This window comes from Harpegnathos saltator, unplaced genomic scaffold (genome assembly GCF_003227715.2).
Source record: "Harpegnathos saltator strain DR-91 unplaced genomic scaffold, Hsal_v8.6 scaffold176, whole genome shotgun sequence".
Lineage (NCBI taxonomy): Eukaryota > Metazoa > Arthropoda > Insecta > Hymenoptera > Formicidae > Harpegnathos > Harpegnathos saltator.
This window is the reverse complement of record NW_020229957.1, coordinates 1579379-1603270: the sequence shown is the minus strand read 5'-3', so window position 1 is coordinate 1603270 and position 23892 is coordinate 1579379. Positions and strand designations below refer to the sequence as shown.

General features: G+C 48.5%; 1 protein-coding gene across 2 annotated transcripts in view; it reads right to left on the bottom strand.

Moving 5' to 3' along the window:
- The window catches only part of Blimp-1 (PR domain zinc finger protein 1), an 86206-nt gene that overhangs the window by 33699 nt on the left and 28615 nt on the right, over positions 1 to 23892 (bottom strand). Inside the window, exons 1-2 of one of the 2 annotated variants that reach the window (XM_019843775.2) lie at positions 3821 to 5157; positions 57 to 227 (exon numbers count right to left, since the gene is read on the bottom strand). In XM_019843775.2, coding sequence (XP_019699334.1) covers positions 57 to 221 — 165 coding nt within the window. In that variant the 5' untranslated portion in view covers positions 222 to 227; positions 3821 to 5157. Of the gene's footprint in view, positions 1 to 56; positions 228 to 3820; positions 5158 to 23892 lie in introns of those variants that run through there. The other variant, XM_019843777.2, reaches the window with a different exon arrangement.

The window sequence follows — 23892 nt, the reverse complement described above, 5'->3', positions numbered from 1 at the left end:
GGAGATTTCCTCTCAGCTGATCGGAACGGGAATCTTTGGACGGTAGAAGAACGTACATCGTTGAGGGCCTGAGAGGCCTTGAGGACCAGGTTCCGCGGCAAGGACGCCTCCGCACGATTGGTATCGCCCGGCGATGCCGCCACATCCGGTACCAAATATACGGCATGCTGTTCGAATTCCTCCTCCCTCAAGGTCGCGTGATCCCACTCGCTGGCCTCCATCCTTTGCTGCAAATAGAACGGAAGGCTCTCGTTAATTCGGCTCTCCACTTTCCGCAGGGATACGCAAGAATAGCACTTCTCGATTTATCGACGTTTCTTAGCGCACTAATATTTTCTCTCGTCGACTATTTTTTCGCCTCTACGAGATCTTAATAATAGTGATAATTTTTATTGACAGAGGAGGAGCTTTCCTTGTTACACACGACATAGTGACAAATCGCAGGTGGGTAGGCATAAATCGGGAGGAAAAGAACAAAATGAGCGTCGTCGATGAAGAAACAAAATGGGACGCAAATAAATAATATATATAAATGAGCGAAATAATATAAACAAGCAAACAAAAGAATATATAATAGCAATATGACACAAAAATAATAAAAGACGTAAAAGATCTACAAAATCTCGCATACGCGAGAAAACGTTTCAACGCGGACGAAGTCGCTCCCCACGAAGGAAGTCAGCAGAAGCGGAAGATAAGTTCGCGCATTTCCACACATACACACACATGCGCGATTCTCCTTATTCCGCGCGAGATCCTTACTCGACATTTTTCCGAGGACATGTGAACGGCCCGCGGAATGATCTCGCGATCGAGCGATTTTTCGCGCACACGGCCGACGATGACTTGGCTGAAATTCGCGCGGCGTATTTCTCATGACGAGCGCGACGCTCTTGCACGAAAGCGTCGCCGTCGATCTCGACGCGAGCATCTCCGCGCGCTCCGAGCGTGTCTCCAGGCTAGCCGAGGAGGAAGCCCTCCATGTTTCCGCGCCGCGCTGTGCGAAATTTATCATCGCCGCGGCGGGCGAGCCGCGTGCATAATCGAACGGCGGATCAGCCGTCGCTTTAAGCGGATTATCGCGCGTGCTACGTTCGACGAGAGTGAGAGAGAGAGAGAGAGAGAACTCGTGGAATCCGTCGCGCACGCACATGCGTGCGTTTACCTCGCTGGCTGGCCGAAATGCCTCCTGGAAGAACCGATCGCGGGCGAGCCATTTTCCGCTCGCTCGCTCAGCGCCACTCGAATGAACAATCGAACGGCCGCGCGCGCGCGCACCATTGACGGCGCGCTATTTTCCCCGCGCTCGGGGCGAAAAAATAGCGCGCCGCTTTTTGCGGCACTACGCTCCTCGCGATTATTTTTATCGCCGAGGAAGTTCCAGGCGCCATCGCGCGCGTCTCGCGGGACGCGCTCGGCGGCCGCTCGCGATTGCTCTCGGAGGAATAATTAAGCGCCGCGACGTCGCGCGCTTCTATTTCTTGCCGCGTGTATTTCCGGGGGGCGGTGGTGGGCAGGCGGGGGGGGGGAGGGGAGGAGGCAGGGCAGAGACCAACCTATCCAGGAAACGATGAATTCGCAACGAGCCCGACTCCTCCGATCGCGCATCGGCCGGTCGACGGATGCCGGCCGACGCGACGCGGTGATCGATCGCGCGTTGCCGGAAATAAACAAGGCAAACACATGGAAATAGAGTGAATCGTCGTCGCGGTAATCACACCCCCGACCTCCCCCCTCCCGACTCCGTCACGACGATTTTTCGTTGAGGGGATATTTTCGGCTCGCAGTCTCGCTGAGACCGACTGACCGACACGTTCGCGGCCGTCGAGGCGACGCGATTCATAATTGACGATCCGATAAACTCGCGACGCTCGCGACGCTCGTTCCGCACGACGTCGATTCGCGACGGCAGCGGTCAGTGGAGCTCGCGGCCGGTCGTATCCGCGAGTCTCTTTCCGTGATCACGCAGTGAGGACATCGATTCGTCAATCGAGCGAGTTCTCAATCAACCGGACTTTCCTTCTCTCTCTCTCTCTCTCTCTCTCTCTCTCTCTCTCTCTCTCTCTCTCTCTCTCTCCCTCACCGATGCCGACTCTTCAATCTGCAGTAGTGCAACACTTTAACACCGCGAAAGTGAAACCCGTCCACGCATTGATCGACTGCGAGGGTGAGAAGGAGGGTGGGGGGGACGGCGAGCAGGGAAGGAGCGGGGGCGGCGAAGAAGAGTGGCGGGGGGATAAACTACCGAGTCCTCCTCGCCCCTCCGCCACCTCTCCCTCTTTCCCTCCCGCCCCCGGAGGGTTTTCGCTACCCGGCAGATTTCGATTTCCATGAAAATCGCGCACACACCCTCACCCGCTCAGAACAGCGCGGCGCGCTGTGTGTTTTTGCGACGCGGTGAACGTAAATCGCGCCCCCGAAATTCGAGGGAGGATAATGAGATAGATTCGTCCGCGAGATTCGTCGTCCGAGTCGTGATTCGCGCGATTTCGCGCTCCGCTGGAGAATCTTGTCATTTTCGGACTCCGAAGAAGAGGGGCAGAAAGGGGGAAAGGGAGAAAGAGAGAAGGGATGAGGGGAAGGGAACGAAACGTTTCTGCTGAGACGATCAGCAAGACGAGTTTTCTCGCAACAACCGCGATAAATTTACGAGCGCTTGAAAGCTCAGCGGCTCGAAAGTTTAACGGTTCTCCCCGTACGACCGCGCGATTAACAATCATTTATTCCGCCCGGCGAGGACTCCGCGTGCGCGGGGCATTCCTCTCGTGCGTGTCCTCTCCTCCGCGCCTGCGATAGCAATATTACGCGATGCAGTCCTCCCGTCTTCCAGCAGGGACAAACATCCTCCGCTTGACTGCCTCTCGATATCGCGACGATATTTATTCGATTATTATATCGTTTCTCGGTTGTACACGCGCGCGCCCTTCGATCGCGGATCGAGCGGCATGCAAATCGCGATCGCGCGATTACCACCTCCCGAGGATGCCGGCGACACTCGGCGGCGTCGCTCGAGGACGTGTAAACAGCACGCAGCTCGAGCTCTCTTCCGTCTGGCGACGAGACGCTCGGAACGACCGGGCACGCGGGGAAGCAGCATTGCGCGATATTACACGGCGACGACGTAGCGACGCACTTCGCGCGAAAGATCGTCGCACTCACGGCGATACGCTCGCGTATCCGTGGCCGCGACAGGATCGATCCTTTCGCGAGGGGGCATGTGCGCTGTGCTTTGCGTTCCGGTCTTTCGCGTTGCGAGTCTCCTCTCGATCATTCCTCCTCTCTTTCTCTTTCTTCCAGCCCCCCTCCGCCCGGCCCTTTCGCCACTCTCGTCCTCGCGCCACCGCAGGCGTGATCATTAACTTTCGCCGACACACGCAGCAGGCGGAATCAATCGCTCGGGCCCTGTTCAGCCTCGTCAGCCGAGTACACTGACTTGGTCGTCAGGTGTCAGTTGTCGAAGCAACTATCCGGGAAAGACCGACCTGTCGGAGGTGTCCCGACCACGCGAGTACATCCTCCCCCGCCGCCCGTCGTCACTCAGGACACGGCGGAGGGTCGTCGCTTCGCTGCTCCGTCATGGTGCACCTGCACCTGCCGAGACGTTCGGCCGCCACGCGAGGATGATGAATCGCGGCCGAGTGCCACACGCTCACCTTTTGGCACTCTCGGCCGCGCAGGGCGGCACTTTCCCTTTGCGAGCACGCGTCGCGTCGTCGTCGTCGTCCCGATCGGTGCGGCGGAGCGTCCGGAGGGCGCGCGATCGCGCCCCCCGCCGCGCGCGCGCGCGCGCGGGTACCGCGACGGGACCGGCGATACTCACGGCTCCTGGTGCATCGGTTGCTCGTGACGACGGTGTTGTGTTCCCGCGCCGGAAGAGCTGGCGAGCCGGGGTGTACAGCTAAGCAGCTTCTCTTGAGAGCCGGGGATCTCCGCCTCGCTCGCGTTCCCTTCGCCGTTGCGCGGCCGTGCGTGCGCGCGCGCGGCCGAAGGGCTCTCACGGCCCGACACGGCTCTCTGCTTATGCCCTTTTTTTCTACGTAATCCTGTGGTTCCTCAGGGACACCGGCATCCCGGCGGAGACGGAGTCGCAAGCGGCGGTAGTGCACGCAGGCCGGTCCCGGCCTCGTCGACGCAGGCCGCCGTTCTTCCTCAACATTTATCGCTCGATCGGAGGACCGCGAGAGGGTACAAGGCGAAGGCGAGGGATTGACGACGTCGGTAAGGCCGATCGCTGCCTAGGCGGTCCCCCGCGGTGGTCCATCTACGCGACGCTTCTATCGATTATCAGGACATCGGGAAAAGGGAATCCCGATCGATTCTCTTCGCCGATCGGCTGGCATTCTTGCCCACTCCCGTCTCTCGCCGCGCGCGATCACTCTCTCTCTCTCTCTCTCTCTCTCTCTCTCTCGATGTCTTTCTCGCCCCCGGTGTTTGTCAACAAGGAATTTTCGACGGCGCGCTCGCCGATCGCAATCACGCGCTCCGCGTCAGCTACGTCCAGCTCTCTTCGTTGTTCCACAGCACCGCGACGATCTTCCTCTTGCCGCTTGGCCGCGACGGGAACAGAGAACGGATCGTTTCCGCTTTCAAGGGAACCGATGTACATGCACACACACGCACATACTCACGCACACACGGCCGCGCGAGCGCGCGCGCGCGCGCGCACGAAGAGAGACGACACTTGCGATTATTCACCGGCAATCGACAAACTTGCCCTCTGGCCCTCAGTAAAGGGAGGGCACCCTTTTCGTGACACGGAATGCTGACACTGTGACACCGACTTGGCCGCGAGATCACACCGTACGGCACCGATCGGAGTGTCGGTGCCTCGCGTTACCGAGACGCGATCCCTCTTCGTCGTCTTCGTCGTCGTCGTCGTCGTTGTCGTCGTCGTTCGCGACGGCGACGGCGGCGGCGGCTGCGGCAGCGGACGTCGCGCGATGTTTACGCTCTTTTCGATTTCGCCTCGCGAAAAATCGCTCACTACTCGCTCGCGAAGGCAGCCACTGTCGCGCGAACCGGGAACGTGGCGACCCTCTTTCCGCGAAGGGGTTGCGCCTCCGCCTTCGTGCAGTTCTCCTCGGCGGGATGGCACACGCAAGAGAGCGCGGTGTGTGTGGAACTCGGGTAGGCCTGACCTAGCCCAACGCGACTCGGCTTGGCTCCTCTCGTCCTCCTCCTCCTCCTCTTCCACCTCCTCCTCCTCCTCTTCCTCCACCTCCTCCTCCTCCTCCTCCTCCTCCTCCTCCTCTTCCTCCTCCTCCTCCTCTTGCGCTGGTATTGGTCGGCGGATATATGTCTGTCTCTCTCCTGCTTCCGTCTCGCTCTCTCTTTTTCTCTCTCTTAGTCTGCCTCTCTCTCTCTCTCGCTCTTTCTTCGTGCCTATCGGCCTCGCTCTTCCTCACGCTCGCTCTCTTTCTCTCTTTCTGACGCACGCGGTGGTGCGCCCGCAAAGCTGCCAGACCAGAGCAGAGATGGTGCATTTCTCCGCGCTGCGCTTTCGATCGACCCGTTGCCGGTGGTTTCCTCTCTCTGTCTGCCCCCTTTTCTCTCGCTCTTGTCCCCCCCCCCCTCTCTCTCTCTCTCTCTCTCTCTCTTCTGCACCACCGCGAGTCCTCCCCTCGTCCCTCTCCCTCGGTGCGTCTCGCTTTATTCCGCACGCTACTCTCTATCCCCGTTCACCAGCCATCCCCCGCACTCCACCCCCACCCACCCCTCTTCGTTCGCTCCACTCCTACCACCCTCTTTCTCCTTCTCCTCCTCCTCTCTCGTCCTCCTGCTCCTCACCCCCTTCTGTTCTCTCGTGCATTTCCCTCGTGCGTCCTCGTCTGGCCGTTTATCGCGTTCCATCCTCCTCGTCTCTCGCCGGTCTCCCCCGTTAACCCCCGTCAACCCCTGACGCTTCGACGCGCGTGCAAGCGACCACCCCCTCGGGGCGCGCTCTCACCCCTCCCGTCGCCGCGCCGCTTTCTCCCTTTCTCTGCTCGTCGCAGTGCTTGTTTGCTCGTCCCTTCGTCCGTCGTCGATGACGACAGCAGGCATGCGCCGATCGAGACCGAAGTTTAATTCTTCGGATAACTTCTCGCGATTATAAGGCACCGCTGGCTGTGCCGGATAGCGAACTTTCGCCGAGAGTTCGGTGTCAGCCGAAGGGGTCGGTGTCGTTGGAAATACTCGCGAGCTTCGAAAATATTATATCCCTCCGGCCTTTTCCCTCACAGCGTCGTAATTTTAGTTTGTCAGCGCGCGAGAGTTGCTTTGATGTCCGTCAATTCGAGGAAGCTATAATTCGGATCGAGCTATCGATTATGGATTCTAGTACGCGCGTATCGACACTCGTCTCTTTTGGGACTTGGCTCATATAAGTCATGCGGATAGGAATTTAGATCTGAAAGTATTTCAGTTAGTTGATATGATACATACGCGAGAGGGATTATATTTGCAATTGCGTTTCAGCTGGAAGACTTGGAAGCTGGAAAACTTGGATTCTGAATTCAGTTCCGAAGAATATCTCTCACGTGAGAGAAACGAGTTTTGAGCAACGACTGCTAATATGCAGATTCTGGGCTCGTATTAATAGTCGTTACTTGAAATTTATATCAAGTGAGATGATTCTGGGCTTAAAGTTGAATACGAACTTTTCAGTCGAAGTGCGGTATTACAAATATAAGTCGTAAGATTCAATCGAGAAGGTTCAATACCAAATTCAGATTTGAATGCCTCGTGTGAGAGAGCTTCGGGTAACGATTATTAATATCAATACGGATTTCAGCCGATTTAGCAGAAAGAAACGATTCCGTGTTATTACGGAATTTTGGGCAACAATCGATGAAAAAAATGTTGGCTGACTGAAATGATCCAAATTAATACGGTAATTACATGCAACGGCTGTTTCAGCCGACCGATCGATTGATTTCACATGATTGATCATCAACACTAATCAATAATTAATTACGCCGATCGATCGAATTATTCATAATTACGTGCGCGACGATTGATTAAGTTCGATCGTCGCTCCGCCGGTTATTTTAGTCGACTGAAATTTTTCAGCTGATTCATGGCCGGACACTCCGCCGGACTCGCGAATTGTTTCAGACAAACACCGCGTACTTTATTCCATCGCATCCAACGATGTGATGCTTTTCCCGCGGCTGTTACCACAGTAACGCGCCTCGCGCGTACCTTCTGCGCCGGAAACGGCGCGATTCGTTTCGGAAAACTCCGCTCGCTCATCGCGCTCGCTCGTATCTCGTATCCCCGCACTATATTTATATCTCGTGCTCCTCGTGTTTTTCTTCGACGTCCCTCTCGCACCATTTCTCCTTGTCCGTCGCCTTCCCGTAACCCCTTTACGCGGACGGGTGTTTAACCTCCCCGGTCGTCTCGGTCTCACCCCTCCGGCCATGTATTCTCATTCACGAGTTGGCGCATGAGAGGTGGTCGCGTACGGCGCGCGTGCCAATGCAAATCAGCAGATATTGATGTATTAGGCCAATCGGAAAGTTCCGTCCCTTTTTTGCAAAACGTATGGCTTTATTTAAGAAACAAAATGAAAAAGCACACGAATCAAAATATTGTCCATCGTTAGCCATGGCGTTTTTCCATCTTTCGGTCAGCAAGCGAATTCCGCGGCGAAAGAATGACTCATCTTTGGAGGTTATCCAGTCAGAGACCCATTTCTCGACGTCTTCATAAGAATTGAAGCATTCGTCAGCAAATGCGTGTGCCATCGACCGAAACAAGTGCTAGTCGGAAGGGGCACAGTCTGGTGAATAAGCCGCATGGGGTAACACTTCCCAGCGAAGTGTTTCTAACCTTCCTTGACAGATTTTGTGACGTGAGGCCGAGCGTTGTCATGAAGCAAAATCACCTTATGTTGTCTCGTTTCATATTCTAGTCGTTTCTCGTGCAATGCTCAGCTCAAACGGATCATTTGTTCTCTGTAGAGATTCCCTGTGACTGTTTGACCACTTTTCAACAGCTCATGGTACAGCACACCCTTCTGATCCCACCAAATACAGAGCATTGCCTTCTTTCCGTGGATATTTCGCTTTGGCGTCGATATTGAGGGTTGGCTGGGGTCGCAAATAGTTTTTCGACGTTTGGGGTTATCAAAATAAATCCATTTTTCATCCCCAGTGATGATACGATGTAAAAACCCCTTTCTTTGTTGCCTACCGAGCAAAATTTCGCAGGTGGTTTTTCGCCTTTCAATATCACTTGGCTTCAGTTCATATAGGACCCATTTTTCTTCCTTGTAAAACTTTCCTAAGACTTTCAAACGATTGGAAATGACAGATTGAGCACAATTTAATGCTTCTGCAAGTTGCTTTTGCGTTTGACATGTGTCTTCGCCCACCAATGCCTGCAATTCTTCCTCTTCGAATTGGCCGTCCAGAACGCTCTTTGTCCTTTACATCAAAATCACCACTTTTAAAGCGTCGAAACCATTCTCTGCATGTTTTATCGGAAGGAGCATTATCACCATAAACTTCTACAAGGATTCGATGAGTTTCAGCTGCAGTTTTCTTCCAATTGAAGTAAAAGATTAACACTTCGCGCAAATGACGCTTATTTGGCTCAAATTTCGACATTTTCGATGCAGTAAAAAACAATGTTATTGATGCAAATGTATACCTTTATGTACTGAATGTTATTGACAGGTGTCAAAACAAACCATTAAGCTTCGCTTAGACATTAGAGGTTAACGACAGTTCTAGTTATAGCTACTTGCCGCTACATGAACGGAACTTTCCGATTTACCTAATATTTCGAATTTCCGAGCCCCGAATCTCTCTCGGTTACCTTCTCTTGCGAGACGATTTCGAGAGTCCGCTGTTGATACATGAATTCGTTCCAGTGAGACACTCAAGTACCACGTGACACTTCCCTCCCCCGTGATAATTCATTCTCCGTCTGAACGTGCTCGGTGCAGTCGAACAAATTGAATTTCACCTGACAATGTCGCTGTTCCAATCTTTTCTCTTCAGGATTGTTATGTACTCTTTCTCATATACGCTTTCATATCCTTTTGTATCCTTTTTCTCTTTATATTTGTGTTTAGTGTATCGTACCAAATGGAAGATTCCCGCAAGTAAATAAATAGATAAATATATATCTATCATTAACGCGTATTGACCGCCATGTCAGTCGTATCTGGATTTTCGCCCCCTCCCCCCCCCCGTCACTCGTTTGTGCTCAACAGTTTCATCAAGTTTTATTTATCAAATATTTAAAGGAATATTCAAAGGAAAAAGTGACCAGATATTAATGACGCATTGAATACTACTTGAATACTATCATTCGTAAACGTGTGACGCTAATAACTGGATCCATCTATAGCCGACACAAAAAATTTTCTTTCGAAATTTTTCTTTCTTAACATCACAAGTAATAGAGTAATAAATATACCATGACTAATTTTTGCTCGGTTTCTTCCAACACCCCCAGTTGGGGGGGTCAAACACCTCAATAGTTATCTTTCAGATAAAAATATCTGTCAGATAACTAAAAATTCGTTTTCTTCACTGGAATCTCGGATTACATATCTAATAAATAGATAGCTATTCCTCATGCTACTAACTTTCACAAAATGTATTAAAATTTTACTATAAATTACCATATTCTGTCAGAAAGAGAAAAAGAGAGAGTGAATTCAAGCACTATATCCTTTTCCAAACGAAACTATTCGAAAAATTCGGTGTCATCTCATATTTGAGAATTGTTCGATTTATTTCTTATTGTATAAAATTCATCATCATCATCGAATTAAAAATATTATCATCATCATCATCGAATTAAAAAATATTGATATCCACGAGCAACAAATTCATTATTATGTTTGTGTTTTCAGAAAAACAGCAACATGATGTACTCTTGTGATTTTTTAGGTCATGTCAGAGGGCACTGAAATCAATATCAGAGATATCCTCTACTTTACTAGGATTTATCTGCCGAATACAAACTTACAAAGATGAAGAAAACTGATTCTGGAAGATATTGTTTGGATAAAGCAATCGAGATATTATCTACAGGTGAAAAAATTGGGCACTGGAGATTAAAATTGGTGACAATCGAAGGAAAAAGTCACTCACAGCGTAAATCTCGGTGAAATTTAGTATGGGACATACTTAACGTTGACATGACGCACTTCGAGAATTCGGGCCTGGTGAGCTCACACATTGGTGACTTCCCATCAGCGTGACGGTCATCTAGTTAGAAATATCTCAATCTCCTTAATCTCAATCAGTCATCATCTAAACGTCATTTTATACACATCCAGATTCACGATGTCCCGCGATTGCGCGCTTCCGTGATTGCCAATAGAATTTGAGCGCGCGAGAGTGTGTGCGAGAGAGCGGGAGAGGGAGAGGGAGCGAGAGAGAAAGAGAGAGAGATGACGATTCGACAGTGAAGCCGACGAACGAGAGCGCACCGCGACGCTACGTAATTTATCTCTGAATTATGCGGAGGAGGTAATGAACGGTACACAACGGTGCTCCCGCTCGCACTCGCGCAGTATGCTCGCGTATAAATCCACGTTAGTTTTTTATACGTCACCGGGTACGTGGAATCCGACTGGCCCAGACCCTGGCCCAGAGTCACGGCCATTCGAGATCGGTAACCCCGTTCACTTCGGCCTAGCGAACGAGCCGGCGAGTCCGCGAACGAGCGGACGCTCGTAGGCGCGGCTAGTGAGCGCGACGAGATCCTTTCGACGAGTCGTCGCGAGATTAGTCGGCAGGACCGCCGCCGCCACGACATGTCGCGCAGCAAAGGGAGGTCGTCGAACTTTCGAACGCGTATCCTAATCCGCGAAGAAGAAAAAGAGCGAGAATGAGAGAGAGAGAAAGAGAGAGGGAGAGAGGGAGAGAGGGAGAGAGAGGGAGAGAGAGAGAGAGAGACCGGTCGCTATCTCGATCGTATCATCGCGCGAGCGGGTTACGTGAGCGCGATGAGCCAGGGTCCGCGAGGCCAAATCGAACTCGAGAGCGCGTCGTCGCGAATTTTTCGCCGAGAAAGTGACGGAATCGCGCGCAAGCAGGTGGCCCGGGTCCCTCTCCCTCCTGCCTGCGGAATTCGTATGGTCGAATATCGCGATTGCGTCATGCGCCTCTACCGCACGTGACAGCGCTGATGATATTCTCCGAAGAACTTTGGATAATGAAACATCACGTAGAAACGGACGCATGTGTGTATGTGTGTGTGTCTATATATGTAACATGTAACAGAAAAAAACATATATATCACGAACACACATAACATTGGAATCGGGATTCGTCGGAATCGTAAATAAATAAATAAATAAATAAATATATTAATTTATTTATGATGCCCAACATATATTTCTTTTTGCGCGGTGATACACACAGTACGAACGTTGCTCAACTATCTTTCACCTCGCCGTGTGCGAATCGCATTTATGTCCGCGAAAGAACGGTGATTTCACTGGCGATGGGGCTGGCTGGCGAGGGAGGAGGGAGGAGGGGGAGGGGGAAAAAGAAGGGTAGATGAGAGCGAGGGGATCGGGTTAGAGCGCATATTTACCGCGGGACGATTTAACAGCGCGATACGCGGACTCGCTGTAATTCACCTCTTGCATTGTTCCCGATATTAATAGAATATCTGGCCGCAGGTGATTTATTCGTAATTTTATCGAAAACGCCTTCCCTCTCTCTCTCCCCCTCTCTCTCTCTCTCTCTCTCTCTTGGAGCCCCTATATAGGATTTCATTTACGGTTGAACCTTTTATTTTTTCTCTCCCTCTCTCCCTCCATCCCCTATCCCCTCCCTCACTCTCTCTCTCTCTCTCTCTCTCTCTTTTCCCTGCCGCTGTTTCGTAGCGCGTGTATTTTATCCTGACCTTTCATCGCGAAATTTACATTTAACCGATCGTTAAATCTCTGCGATGTAGCGCTCGATAAAATCCATCGCGCTATGCGCGTTGCAACTCCCGTCGGAGGAATTAATTAATTCGTGTTCGCGTGGGGGGGGGGGAGGGGCGCGCGAATGCACCCTCTCGATAATTCTTCCTCCACGAATCGGGACGCGCAAAGATAGAGAGTCTCTCTCTCCCTCTCTCTCTTTCTCCCTCTCTCGGAAAGAAAGTAAACGAACGAGAAGATAGAGAGGAAGAAAGGAATGTAGGGCTGCGCGCGCCGATAAAATGTGTCATTCACGCGTACGACACACACACACATACACATAGACATACACATATATAGACATACACACTATGACGAATCGGTGACTACATGTGACTTCACAGAGAACGGGTCTCCTCGTATACTACGCCCGCGATTACGGCTGCGAAGCCGTTGACCTCCTCTCCTGCTGCTCGCGCGAACTCGCTGGACGAGAAGGAGGAGGATAGCGGAGGAGGTCGGAAGTGGCGGGGGGGGGGGGAGGACGTGGAGGACCAGTATGAGGAATTTCGGTGTCGGTAGAATCATGTGACAACGATCATGGCGAATTTCACTTTTCGAGGAAGCAAGGGAGGAAAAAAGAGACACGGCATGAGGCGAGGCGAGGCGAGGCGAGGCGAAACGCGAAGGCGAGCGATTCGCGAAGCGCCGCTCGTTCGCTGCTCCGACGATTTCCACGGCGGCGGCCTGGCTTAGCCGGCGGTCCCGCCTAGCGAAAGAAGTTTCCGCGTGAATCGCCGACGACTACTAACCCAGATACGTTCCCACCGGGTCGTCGATCTTTTCCCTCCTCGCCTCGGGAGAACGACTCTGTGTACCAGATATATTAATTTCCTACGGTACGACCGCTTCTTGCACACGCGAATCCAGCACCGTCGCGGGCGCCCGTTCATTCGCCCATTCGCTCGCGAACTCTCGGAATAGTTCGTTTTCTGTAGGTCAGCACTCTCGGATCTCCGAGAGTCGTCGTTGTCGTCGAGTCGCCGCCGCCGACGGCGACGGCGGCGCCAGTGTATCATCCGTGTGCTATCAGGGAGTTATCCGAATGAACAATTCGTCGCGCGATGTTATTCATTGAGGACTCAACGCGCGGTTCGACGACCTCGCCGCGGCTGCGAGTCTCCATCCTCTGCCTGCCTCTCCTCCCCCCTTTCGCCGCCCTGCCTTTGGCGTGAATTAAAAATTTGTTGAAATGTTAACCGCGCGCAGATTGATATTCGACATATATGTCTGTTTCGACAAATTGCTAATTCGCGCCGAAACCGCGCGGGGGCAGGCAACGGAGAACGGAGATTCGCTGCGGCGAGGTCGTCGAACCGCGCGTTGACTTCTCAATGAATAATAGTACGTGACGAATTTTTCATTCGGCTAAGTCCTGGCGCACGGATGCGCCGTTGCCGGCGATACACGCGAGCAAGGAGAGTGGTGTCGCATCGTAGGAAATTAATATATCAGAGGTGAGGGGGGAAATAAAAACACACACACACACACAGACACACAATGGCACTCGTCAAAATTAAATTAAATCTGAGAAAGGAAATTCGCCGAAAGCTGAAATATTCACTGACAAATTCATGGAGAATTTTTAACAGTTCGTTATATGAAATTGAAATAAAATTTGCTCAATGGAAAAGCGAGACGGCAAGAAAGAAATGAAAGAAGAGAAGGGGACGGGGGAAAGAAACAGTCTCATCGTTTTCTTGTTGAAAACGGTGCTCTCCGAGGTATGTAAGAAAGAGGGAGAAACAAATAGGTCGAGATGCGGAGATGGATGGAACGCGCATAGCACGCCAAGACAAAAAATCTCATGCTCATCGATCGCGAAATGTCCGATTTATTCGGACGCGATTAGACAGGGGGAGTGTTTCATTCAGTACCGCGCCGACATCGACGTCGGTTTATCCGACATCTCTCCGTGATTCCTCTCATTCAAGCGATTTCGTAGGATTCGGATATCTCTTCTCTCTTGCTATCTCTCTCCTCACTTCTTCCCTCGCTCTAAAAATGCCCGTAAAATGGCGTATCGATTTTCCGATCGGAGGGACACCGCGCCGGTCGACGTGTGCGTGGCGCGTGTGTGTCGTTCGACAGGGGCTCGACGAAAGAGCGCAGAAAATCGGCAACGTGTCGAGCCGGCGCGGCGTTTGAGCACGCTCGCGCACGTCATCGCATCGGTTTCTAATCAGACGCGTAACTCAGCGGCAGCCGCGGATAGAAAACCGAATGTGAACCGGAAATGTCGTTTCCATGGAGCTCATTCGGATCGAAGCAAGGTACTTCGTCCTCCCTCTCCCCCACCCCCTCCCGGGCTGTCGCTCCGCGGCTACCCCCGTGCACGCGAATGCGCGCGCGCTCGTAACTGTTATTTTAGAGTATGTAACGGGCCGCCCGGTGTGCGAGCGCGAGCACGCGCGTGTTTATCAAGCGGATATTGCGTGAAGATTACGACGAGCGTAACGACGAGAAAGACATTCGTCTGCCACGTCCGAGGAAGGTCCGCGCGATGCTCGAAATCCGCCGCCGAACTCGCGATTTTTGCCTCTTCTTGAGGACAGCCTGGCAGTCGTCGAGAGCGTCGCAAGAGCGACGGACTGCATTTTGGGATTACATGTCGGTTTTAGCGAGAGAGCAGACAGCTCCTTTTCTCGCTGCAACTTTATAATATTTCCCTCGTAGATTGATAAAGAGTTAAGGGGTTAGGTCACCTTGAGACGAGTCACTGTCGTTTCTGGGAATTTTTTCTGAGGACATAACTAAGGAAATACAAAAATGAAAATAAAGTATTTATTAAGCAACTCTTTAAGGGGAAAAAAAAGTATTTTTTATATAAATATTTTAAACAAAATGGCGGCGTTGAAGCCGAGACACTGGGAGACCTTTTTGACCGACGCTCTTAGCGGTGTTCAGTCTCACGGCTACAACATTGGACGTAAAAGAAAAACGAAAAAATTTTTATTATGTAGATTGAAGAAATTGAAGAAGTACATATGGATATTTAGAAATATTTATTTCTGTGGAAATGGTAAACACTTGAAAAAGAATTTCACGTTTTGACCTAAAAATTTTGTGCAAAAGTGTCAATTGCAAAAAAAGTTTTTAATTCGCAAAATTCATATGTATTTCTTCAGTTTTTGGCATCTAAATGATAGAAATTTTTTCGTTTTTGTTTTACGTCCAATGCTGTAGCCGTGAGACTGAACACCGCTGAAAGCGTTGGTCAAAAAGTGCCTTGACTTCAACGCCGCCATTTTGTTTAAAATATTTACAAAAAATACGTTTTTCCCCTTAAAGAGTTGCTTAATAAATACCTTATTTTCATTTTTGTATTTCTTTTGTTATGTCCCCAGAAAAAATTCCCAAAAATGACAGTGATTTTGACTCGTTCAACGTGGCCTAACCTTTTAAGGAGACGTATAAATATCGCAGCTTGCCGATCTTTCTCTCAGTTCACTTTGATTCTACGCGAATATTGCGTCTCGTTGTCGCCGATTCTGCATGGCATGAATCTTTCTGGAAAATATATCGGCACATTGGTAAATTGAAAACATCAGCTGCATCAGCTATGGCGATAGCTTTATTGTCCAGAGTGATTTGAAGAAAGTATAACTGTCTTTGTCAATGGCGAGACAGTAGCAACACATCTCAATTTAATAAGTTTGAAAAAATGGATAGCATCCGATTGCCCTGACGATTTCCCCCTACTTCGAAACGCATCGAAGAGGAACGCGAGTTTTTCATGTCCGTACGTACACGATGTACATGATAAATTTCTGTACTATCAGGTTAAAAGGTTATTGGAATAGACCGCCAATCAATTCTCGTGATGTATAAATTCTGGTTTTCGGTACGGAGATAATACATCTCGGTACCGCGCGGTGCAATACGGCGTGTTATTCAACAAAAATTCCCTCCGTGTGTAAACTATTTTTTTTTATATGTACCGAAACTACACTCGATACAATCCATGCCACTGCAAATCTGTCGTCGCGTTAATTAAAGTGCTGAAATATCGGTACACGATCGGAAATTACACGGTATTGTCGGCGGGAAAATCGCTGCAAAGGACGACTCGAATCGCGAAGGGTCGATATCTCGAAGTGAAGCGTCACCCCGCTATGCATAAGAAACGAGCCGTTTCTTCCTTGATCGTGTGATTTCCTAAAACACAAAAGCTTGCGTGCTATTTATGAGGTCGATTTCCCGTTAAATGACGAAGATGGGACACAGAAGTTTGTGCCTGTGTGGGGGTGTGAATTTTGTCTTCTAGTTAAGGCCTTCTGTTTTTCTCGCCATGGCCACTTGAATTAGTAAACGGAGCGAGAAAAAAATATAAAATTATCATACACATAAAATAAAGAAAATTCTTGCAGAATACGTCGGGGTGAAAAATGTGTCCATGAAGTGGCGTTTGCAATTAATCGAGCGCAGATCTGTAAAACATAGAGTTCAATAATTTTCTACTTTTAACGTAGCCATCGGGAAATAACAGCAAAATTAATTAAATAACAGCAAAATTAATGACAGAGTCAGACATGAGAAAAGATGGATCGATAAATGATTTTGCCGTCATATATTAATTTTGCGGTTATTTATAAATTGTTAGAGCAAGGAGGAAAGTTTGCACACCTGCTCGATCGACTGCAAGTGTCACTTCACGTAAACATCTTTTCGTTCCAACATATTTCATTCCAACGATTTTAAGCGTGTATTTCCCTGCTTCTGACGTCGTCAATCAAGAGAATCACGACAAGGGGCCAGCAGTTCCTTAACTCTGACGATAACGCTCACTTTATATGCTCAAACAACATTGTACACTTCCATTAGACGGATATTATCAACAAATGGATGCATAGTTTATCAAATAAATTATGAATCGTAGTCATTCTTCTTCTTTTTCCCGTTATTTTGAACCCTCTATAACATCATGTAACTTTGAGGTATATATTATAATGATATATTGGTACTCTTAACTTAAATTATATATACAGGGTGTTCAAAAAATAGGGTTTAGGACTCTAAGAGTAGATAGTACTCACAAAATGGAGGAAAAATATCCTAATAAACAAAATGGGTCGAATAATTAATATTGTCGGAGTTATGAACAATTATTTATATTCTAATCAAAGCAAGTGATCTACTCGCTTTTGGTGCTTACACAATTTACAGAAGATTTTTTACACGTCTTCTTCCTATTTCTATATACGCTTTACATCTTTGTACTATAGAATCGCAAATTTTTTCAGAAATTTCTGGCTTTATTCCAAGTATTTGACAGGCATTTTGTATTCTCTAATGTAATTCGACTGTCACTTATTCTATCATGACTTTTGTAGGGATTCTTTTGTAGGGAAACAACGATACTCCTTACTAATAAATTATATGGACAAATTACATCGGAGAATGCAAAAGTACTAGAAGCGAGTAGGTCATTTACTTTAATTAATAAAATAAATTATTGTTCATAATTTCGACAATATTAATTTTTTGACCCATATTTATTAGGAACTCTGAAGCGCTGAACCCCTTTTTTAATACCCTGTATATACAGATATTGTAATCCATTATAACACCAAAGTTACGAGCAGTTTCTTTTTTTAGAATAAAAGCTTTGAAAATTGTAAATTAATTGTTAATTTATATGTGAAAGTTAATATACATTTGTTAATTTCATGTTACATAATTTTTTTATGCTCGCGAAAAAATTGAGCCATAAAGGGTTAACGTCGTTTTCATGTATAATTTGGAGAGGGGGAAACTGTGCAACAGTAGCTTGCGCTCAATAACTTTTATGTTTTCGGAAAAGTATCGATTTCGTATCTCGTCAGTCTAGAAAACCGATATCCATTAAATCAAGGGATGTTAATCGTCCGATGTTTCAAGTTTCGCGCCGACGAAGAGCCACTTCGAAGCAGACGTGTCGGGTGTTTAGGTTTTAGGTTTTAGGTTAGTTCGCACAGGGCTCGCTGTACGAGCCGTGGAAGCTGTTCATTCGATTCGAAGGACGGGATAATTGAATCTCGCACAGCGGTCGAGCCGCCGCACGCGAAAAACGGTAAATTATTCTGTCGGCGCGAGCGCATACGCTCGACGGGGGATGGGGGAGGGAGGAGGAACGCGGCGAGGATTCACTTTAGCGCAAAACTCGCAGGAGTAACAGCACTTTCTACAAAAAGTTTAAACGCAACATGTCCCGGTTCAAAGCCTCCGCGGGGGTCGTCGACCTCGCGCGCAGTTGGCGAAGCATCGACCTTCTTACAGACGTCCGGACCTTTCTTAACTGCCGAGGACACGGGATTAATATTCGACGCGCCTACTTAAGCAGCCGCTGACCCTCCGCGACAACGTGAGCCCCCGATCCTGATTTTCCGTCCGTGTCCCGTATTGATCGGCCGGATCGACGAATGGAGATTAACGGCCGCTAATTGAGACGTCGGGCGGCGATTCTTTCCGCCGGATAATAATTCGCCAGGTTTTTAGAGACGGAAGAAAAGCCACAGCACGAGAGTACTCGCTATGAAATCAAATTCTCCCGTGATTCGTTCTCGCGGCTGGGCAATAATGAAAAATATGTAGGCCGGAGTCGTGCAGATCGGCCGGCCGATTGTTCTTTCATCAACATTCCTTCTTTTGTTCACTGCCATCTGTAAAATATTATGGGTTTTATTTCACTCGTCTTCTCGCATTCACTCAATTACTCTCTATCAATCTTCACTTTTGTCCTCACGCTATTCCTCCTTATCGTGCTTATGGGGCCAAAGGACTTTTCTTCTGCCGTGTTGATAAACGTGTTGCAAAACTGCCGAATGTCAATTTCCGTTAACCGCGAGACGCTTCCAGTATGCTTGAAGGAGAAGCATTCTCAACAAATGAAAAACCCTGCTTACAGCCGAGATCAGCTCTTAACATCGAATTGGAATATTTTTGCCACCTCAAACGTACCTCGCGCTACGTTCTCCCGATAGCGGAGCGTCAAGCGGGAAACCCGTTGAAATATTTAGCACCCCGAGAGCGTCAAGAGACCACCGTCATCGTCCTCTCGCCTCCTGTCGCTCCTCCTGTCGCTCGGGAAGTTCTCCGTTGGCGGGCTCGCTCGTGACCCTCGCAAGTCCAACTCGCGCAACCGTCGATCCAAACAATTCCCGCGAAAATAGGAGGGAAATCCGCTCGCACGCTTTTAACTATCCTAATAACGTTCGAATAACGAACTTTTTCTATTACGGCGGAAAAAGAGAGAGCTCAGTCTCTTCAGACTTGAATGTCCTCGTATAATCAACTCGCGCCGACGACACTCGGATTGGAAGAGTCTCTCTCTCTCTCTCTCAAAGTTGCCCCTTCGATCTACCGGCAGAGCAGGCTGGAGACGAAAGAAAGAAAGAGAGAGGGGGGGGGGCGGAGGGAGGAAATACCAAGAGCAAGAATATCCGCGGCTTCGATTTCGGCGAGTTGCCATTCATCGCGCGTAACACGCTGAAAATCTCGTTTTCCAGCCGGCCGAGCTCCGGGGACTTGAAAAAGGCCGTCGTACCCGGCCGGTTAGCAAAATGTAAACCGGAAAAGCAACGAGCAAGTGAATTAGCGAAGTGAGTTCGCGATCGCTTCCTCCTACCCCTCTCGTTCTCCGCGCCTGCTCGCCTGCCCGCCTCCCCGCCGCCCGCGAGTCGTTCGTTCTTCTTTCTCCTCGTTCGCCGGCACCTTCTCCATTCTCTCCTCGCGCCACGGATCTGAAAGAAGGTCTCTGCCGGTCGTTGTTCCACTTGGAGGTCTACTTGGACTTGGACTTGGACCGCACCATAGCGCATGGTGCGCTGAGTAATGAGGTTCCGATACCACCATAGGAGGGGAGAGGGGACTGGGGAGAGGGGAGAGAGGAGAGGGGAGAAGGGATTCTCTTCTCGTCCGCCTGTATATGGAGTGTCGCGGAACTATCGTCGCGTCTACTTTCGTCCACGTGTCTATCTATACTTATTTCGCGAGTATTTTTCCAGCGCGTTGCGATGGCAGTCGGCGAAGAAATGACGGCGGATCGGACAGTAAGTTCCCTTTTCCGTTCGCTGTGTGTCCGGCGGTACCGAGCGGTCGACTATGGTCAACTCGGCTTTTTTAATCCAGTCTCTCAGATTTGAAAATATATACCGAGTAGATTCACGTATCATTTCAATCGTTCATTGGATAACTTGTATAGCTGGACGCAAACATATCGGGTAACTCGGGAATTAATCGTGGACAAGGAGATTGTACGAAGAGTCGCTGCGCACCAGTCGACATTTTTCCCTAAACTTTAACCCTTCGGGCCTGCCTTGCGCATCACGCATAATGCACGCACAGCTAGGTAAGGTTTCCTCGTGCGTCACGTGTGACATGTTTGTCATGTGTGTCACATATCGAGGAAAAATAATTGTGGGGAATAATCCTTGTGTATGTATGTCGTGTTGATCGATCAATTCTCTCTTAAAAGACCCCTGTTAATCGGTTGAAAGAGTAAAAGGTTGAAACAGGATGAAAGGGTTCAGACAGGCATGATAGATAAGACATTGGATAATTTGTTTATTTTTTTGTGGAATGTTGTTATCCTCAATGTTTTCAGTAATCAAGCAGGTATAAATATTTAGAGCTACGCTCCCTTTGATCATCTTTGCGATTGCCTTTTTACGATTAACGACGATGTTCGGGAATATTTGTCTGTATCAGTAGTGCCAATCCTGTGAATACCAGTTTCCTCGATATTACTGGGAGAGGAGATGCACCTGAGTGCACCCGAATGTTTCTAAAATTTCCCGAGTACACGTATCTAGTTATTTGTTTTTACTTATTCCTTTTTGTTTATTCGTCAGGTTGTTTTATGCATAAAAGTATTTAGGAATAAAGTTTAAACAAAATAGAGAGACATAGAATTCTTATATATATTAAAATATATATATTAGAATATGTCAAAGTAAGGCGAATATAAGACAAATATAGGATAAATATAAATTATGTTTTATTAAAAATAAGATGCATATAAAAAGATATGTAGTAAACATTATGTTTAACGGAAAGATATAGTTATGACTTTGATATATGTTATCAAGATTATTAACCTGAATAAAGCTCGAAAGGTTTTAGGCTCACTGTTATTATGTTACACTGTTATTAAAAAGTTATTAACAAAAGTTAAAAATCCTACGACAATTACTGAAAGCTACAACTCGAACGATATATATCAAGATCAAGATTATTCTCAAAGACGAAAAGAGAACAAACATTTCTTGCTGACAGCTTCTTAATAAATAATGAACGATGAGACTAAAATCGTTTCATTATGGTAATCATTGATAAAAATGGACCAAGATTGATGACTCTGGCGTATTGTTAAGGTCATCGCGCTGAATAACATTTAAAAGGTTTCAGCCGCCTGTCGCTCATTGTTTATTAAAAAGTTATTAACAAAAGAAGTCTGGAAAATATATAAAAGTTGCGTGTGAAAAACTAAAATAAAAATAAAAAATGTGTGTGTAAAAATAGTACGCATGTATACGCGCAGGAAAGGGCTCCGCTTATCTGCACCCTCTTCCCTGAGGTACACTAACCTAACTCAACCTATATAACTTTGTGCATGGTTTTTCAATGGAGTTTCCAGGGGCAGAGTCCGCGTATGTTTATGCCACTTATACATACACACAGTTTGTTCATATTGCGTCATATTACAGCAATATGGCGAGAAATCAATAGATATATTAAACAAAAAAGTAAACTTTCTTTTTATCAATAATTTTTTAACAAGCAATAAGTAACGATTAAAACTTTTTGAGTGTCGTTCAAGGTGATAACTTTGACAGTATATGTCAAGGTCACAACGGAAAATGTTTACATGTGTGTTAAAGTAAGATATAAAATGTCCAATATAAAGAGTACTTATTTTTCATTTAGATTTTATTTTGTGTTACCTTTGTGCATAGACCGATGAAAATATATTAATATAAAAAAACACGCGTTCCTAATAACAAATTTTTTTGGTTTTAAGTAGCGGGTATCCGGATGGTATCTGTGAGTTTGAACGTACAGATATCCGAGCGATCTGAAATATCGACCTACTCGGGTTATACTGATAGTGCACATGCTCTCTCTTCCTCGACAATCGACATTAGGATAATCGATATTATAACATCGGTAAGATTGCGACACACAAGCGTCACGGAAAAGAAAACGTCGCGATTGGCAACTCGAGTCCTGGTATCCTCGCAGCTCCGCGTCGAGACCACCGCCGAGAACCACCGTAGTCGAGAATCGAGCGCGCAAACGGTACCGTATATTTACTCGCAACAAGGACGGATAAGATCGAGCGAGCTACGTATATGTGTATGACGTGAGAAGATTTGCGACAGCGCACGCGTGTCCAGGCGGCTGCTTCAACAACCGCCCCTGCACGCTGCCATGTCCTGGCATCAAAACCGAAGCGACGGTTAGGTGCGCGTCACTCGCCTAACTGTACATATGTGCCTTTGTGTGTATATAGTGTGGGGTACCGTAGAGGCACAAGTACGTCGTACCGCGGCCAAACGGTCGTAAAAGCGTGAACGTGCTCGAGGACGACACGACCGCGCGGTGGCGGCGGTAGCGGCGGCGGCGGCGGCGGCGGCGGCGGCGGCGGCGGAGGTGGGTAACACACGTGGGCCTACTATGCACACGCTGATAGTCTATGCGTGTACAGGTGCGTAAAAGCACCGTTGCACGGTGTGCCGTCGCGGTAACAGCGGCAGAAGCGAGCAGCAGCGGCAGCACAAGCGGGCTGGCGCGGAGGGGGGTGGGGGCGGTGGAGCAGGATGAAGAGGAGCGGGGGAAATGGCGGGAGGAGCGTACGGCCAAAAGTAAAACCGAATTCGTTTTCGGTAAGGTTTCGAGGCGGCGGACGAGCCGCTTATCTGCGGCTCCTTATCAACCGCTTCTCTTCTGGCTTCTTTTGCTTCGGCAGTTTGCGTTTTCTCTCGCACGCCTGTTATGTAAGCGCGAGCACGCGTAAAACGTCATATATTCATGCTCGCGTTCGGCGGGTCTCTGAGGGCCGTGAGATCCTCTTCGGCGCATTGGGGTCCTCCGAGTTGGAGGAACCGGTATCTTTGATACTTCTTCCCGGGAGACAGGATGATTAGCAGCGCACGGTGGGAACCTTGTTCATTTTGGGACCGTCGCAGTTTGTAATTTCAAGTAACACGTCTCCCAATAGGCGTTCAAATTGCTTAATAAGTTCCTTCATCTGAGGACTCTGATGAAATGAAAGTGTTATTTGCCTCTTCTGCAGGTACTCTAACAAGTTGAGAGTCCTTGCGTGTTCTAGACACTATAACGGAGTCATTACAAATGCAAAATACCTTACGGTTCTTCATCCATTTTTATATAGCCATCATCGCGTATGGAGGTGTGCTCTAAACGCACAGAAATTGAAGAAGAAGAATGCCTTTTAGTATCTTTTCCCAATGTTTCCAATAACGTGTTTCGGTACGGCTCAAAGGATTATGTTTAGGGGTATTTTGATTCCCTAACAATAATCATTTCAGATCTAGTCTCCTGACTGAGATATGAGGAGCAAGGTTCTTTGACTGACAGGGGTTATGTGATTCAGGCCGTTTCGCAAATTCCTCTGAAAGAACTCTCGTGCGCGATCGTTTTTTTTTGAAGAACGGGACGTGTGCGCGTCGCGCATGACGATTTCGTTAATCGCATGCAACGGCATCGTAGAGATAGTTCTAGTGTACGCGGATGTGCGCCGTAAAAGGTAATGCTGACATCCGCTGGTTCTTATGTAACGCAAAGACGAGAAGTGACTCGCGCGACGCTGGGTCGGAGTCATCGATTCGTAAGCGTTCGGCGAAACGAAGAAACGTGGACATTTTTTGCAATGTATGTGGGTTCCGCCATCGATCGCTCCGATTTGTCGGGCTGCTCGTAGTGAACGTCGGGTAAAATTGGTCATAAAGTTGCGCAATTTCAAAGTG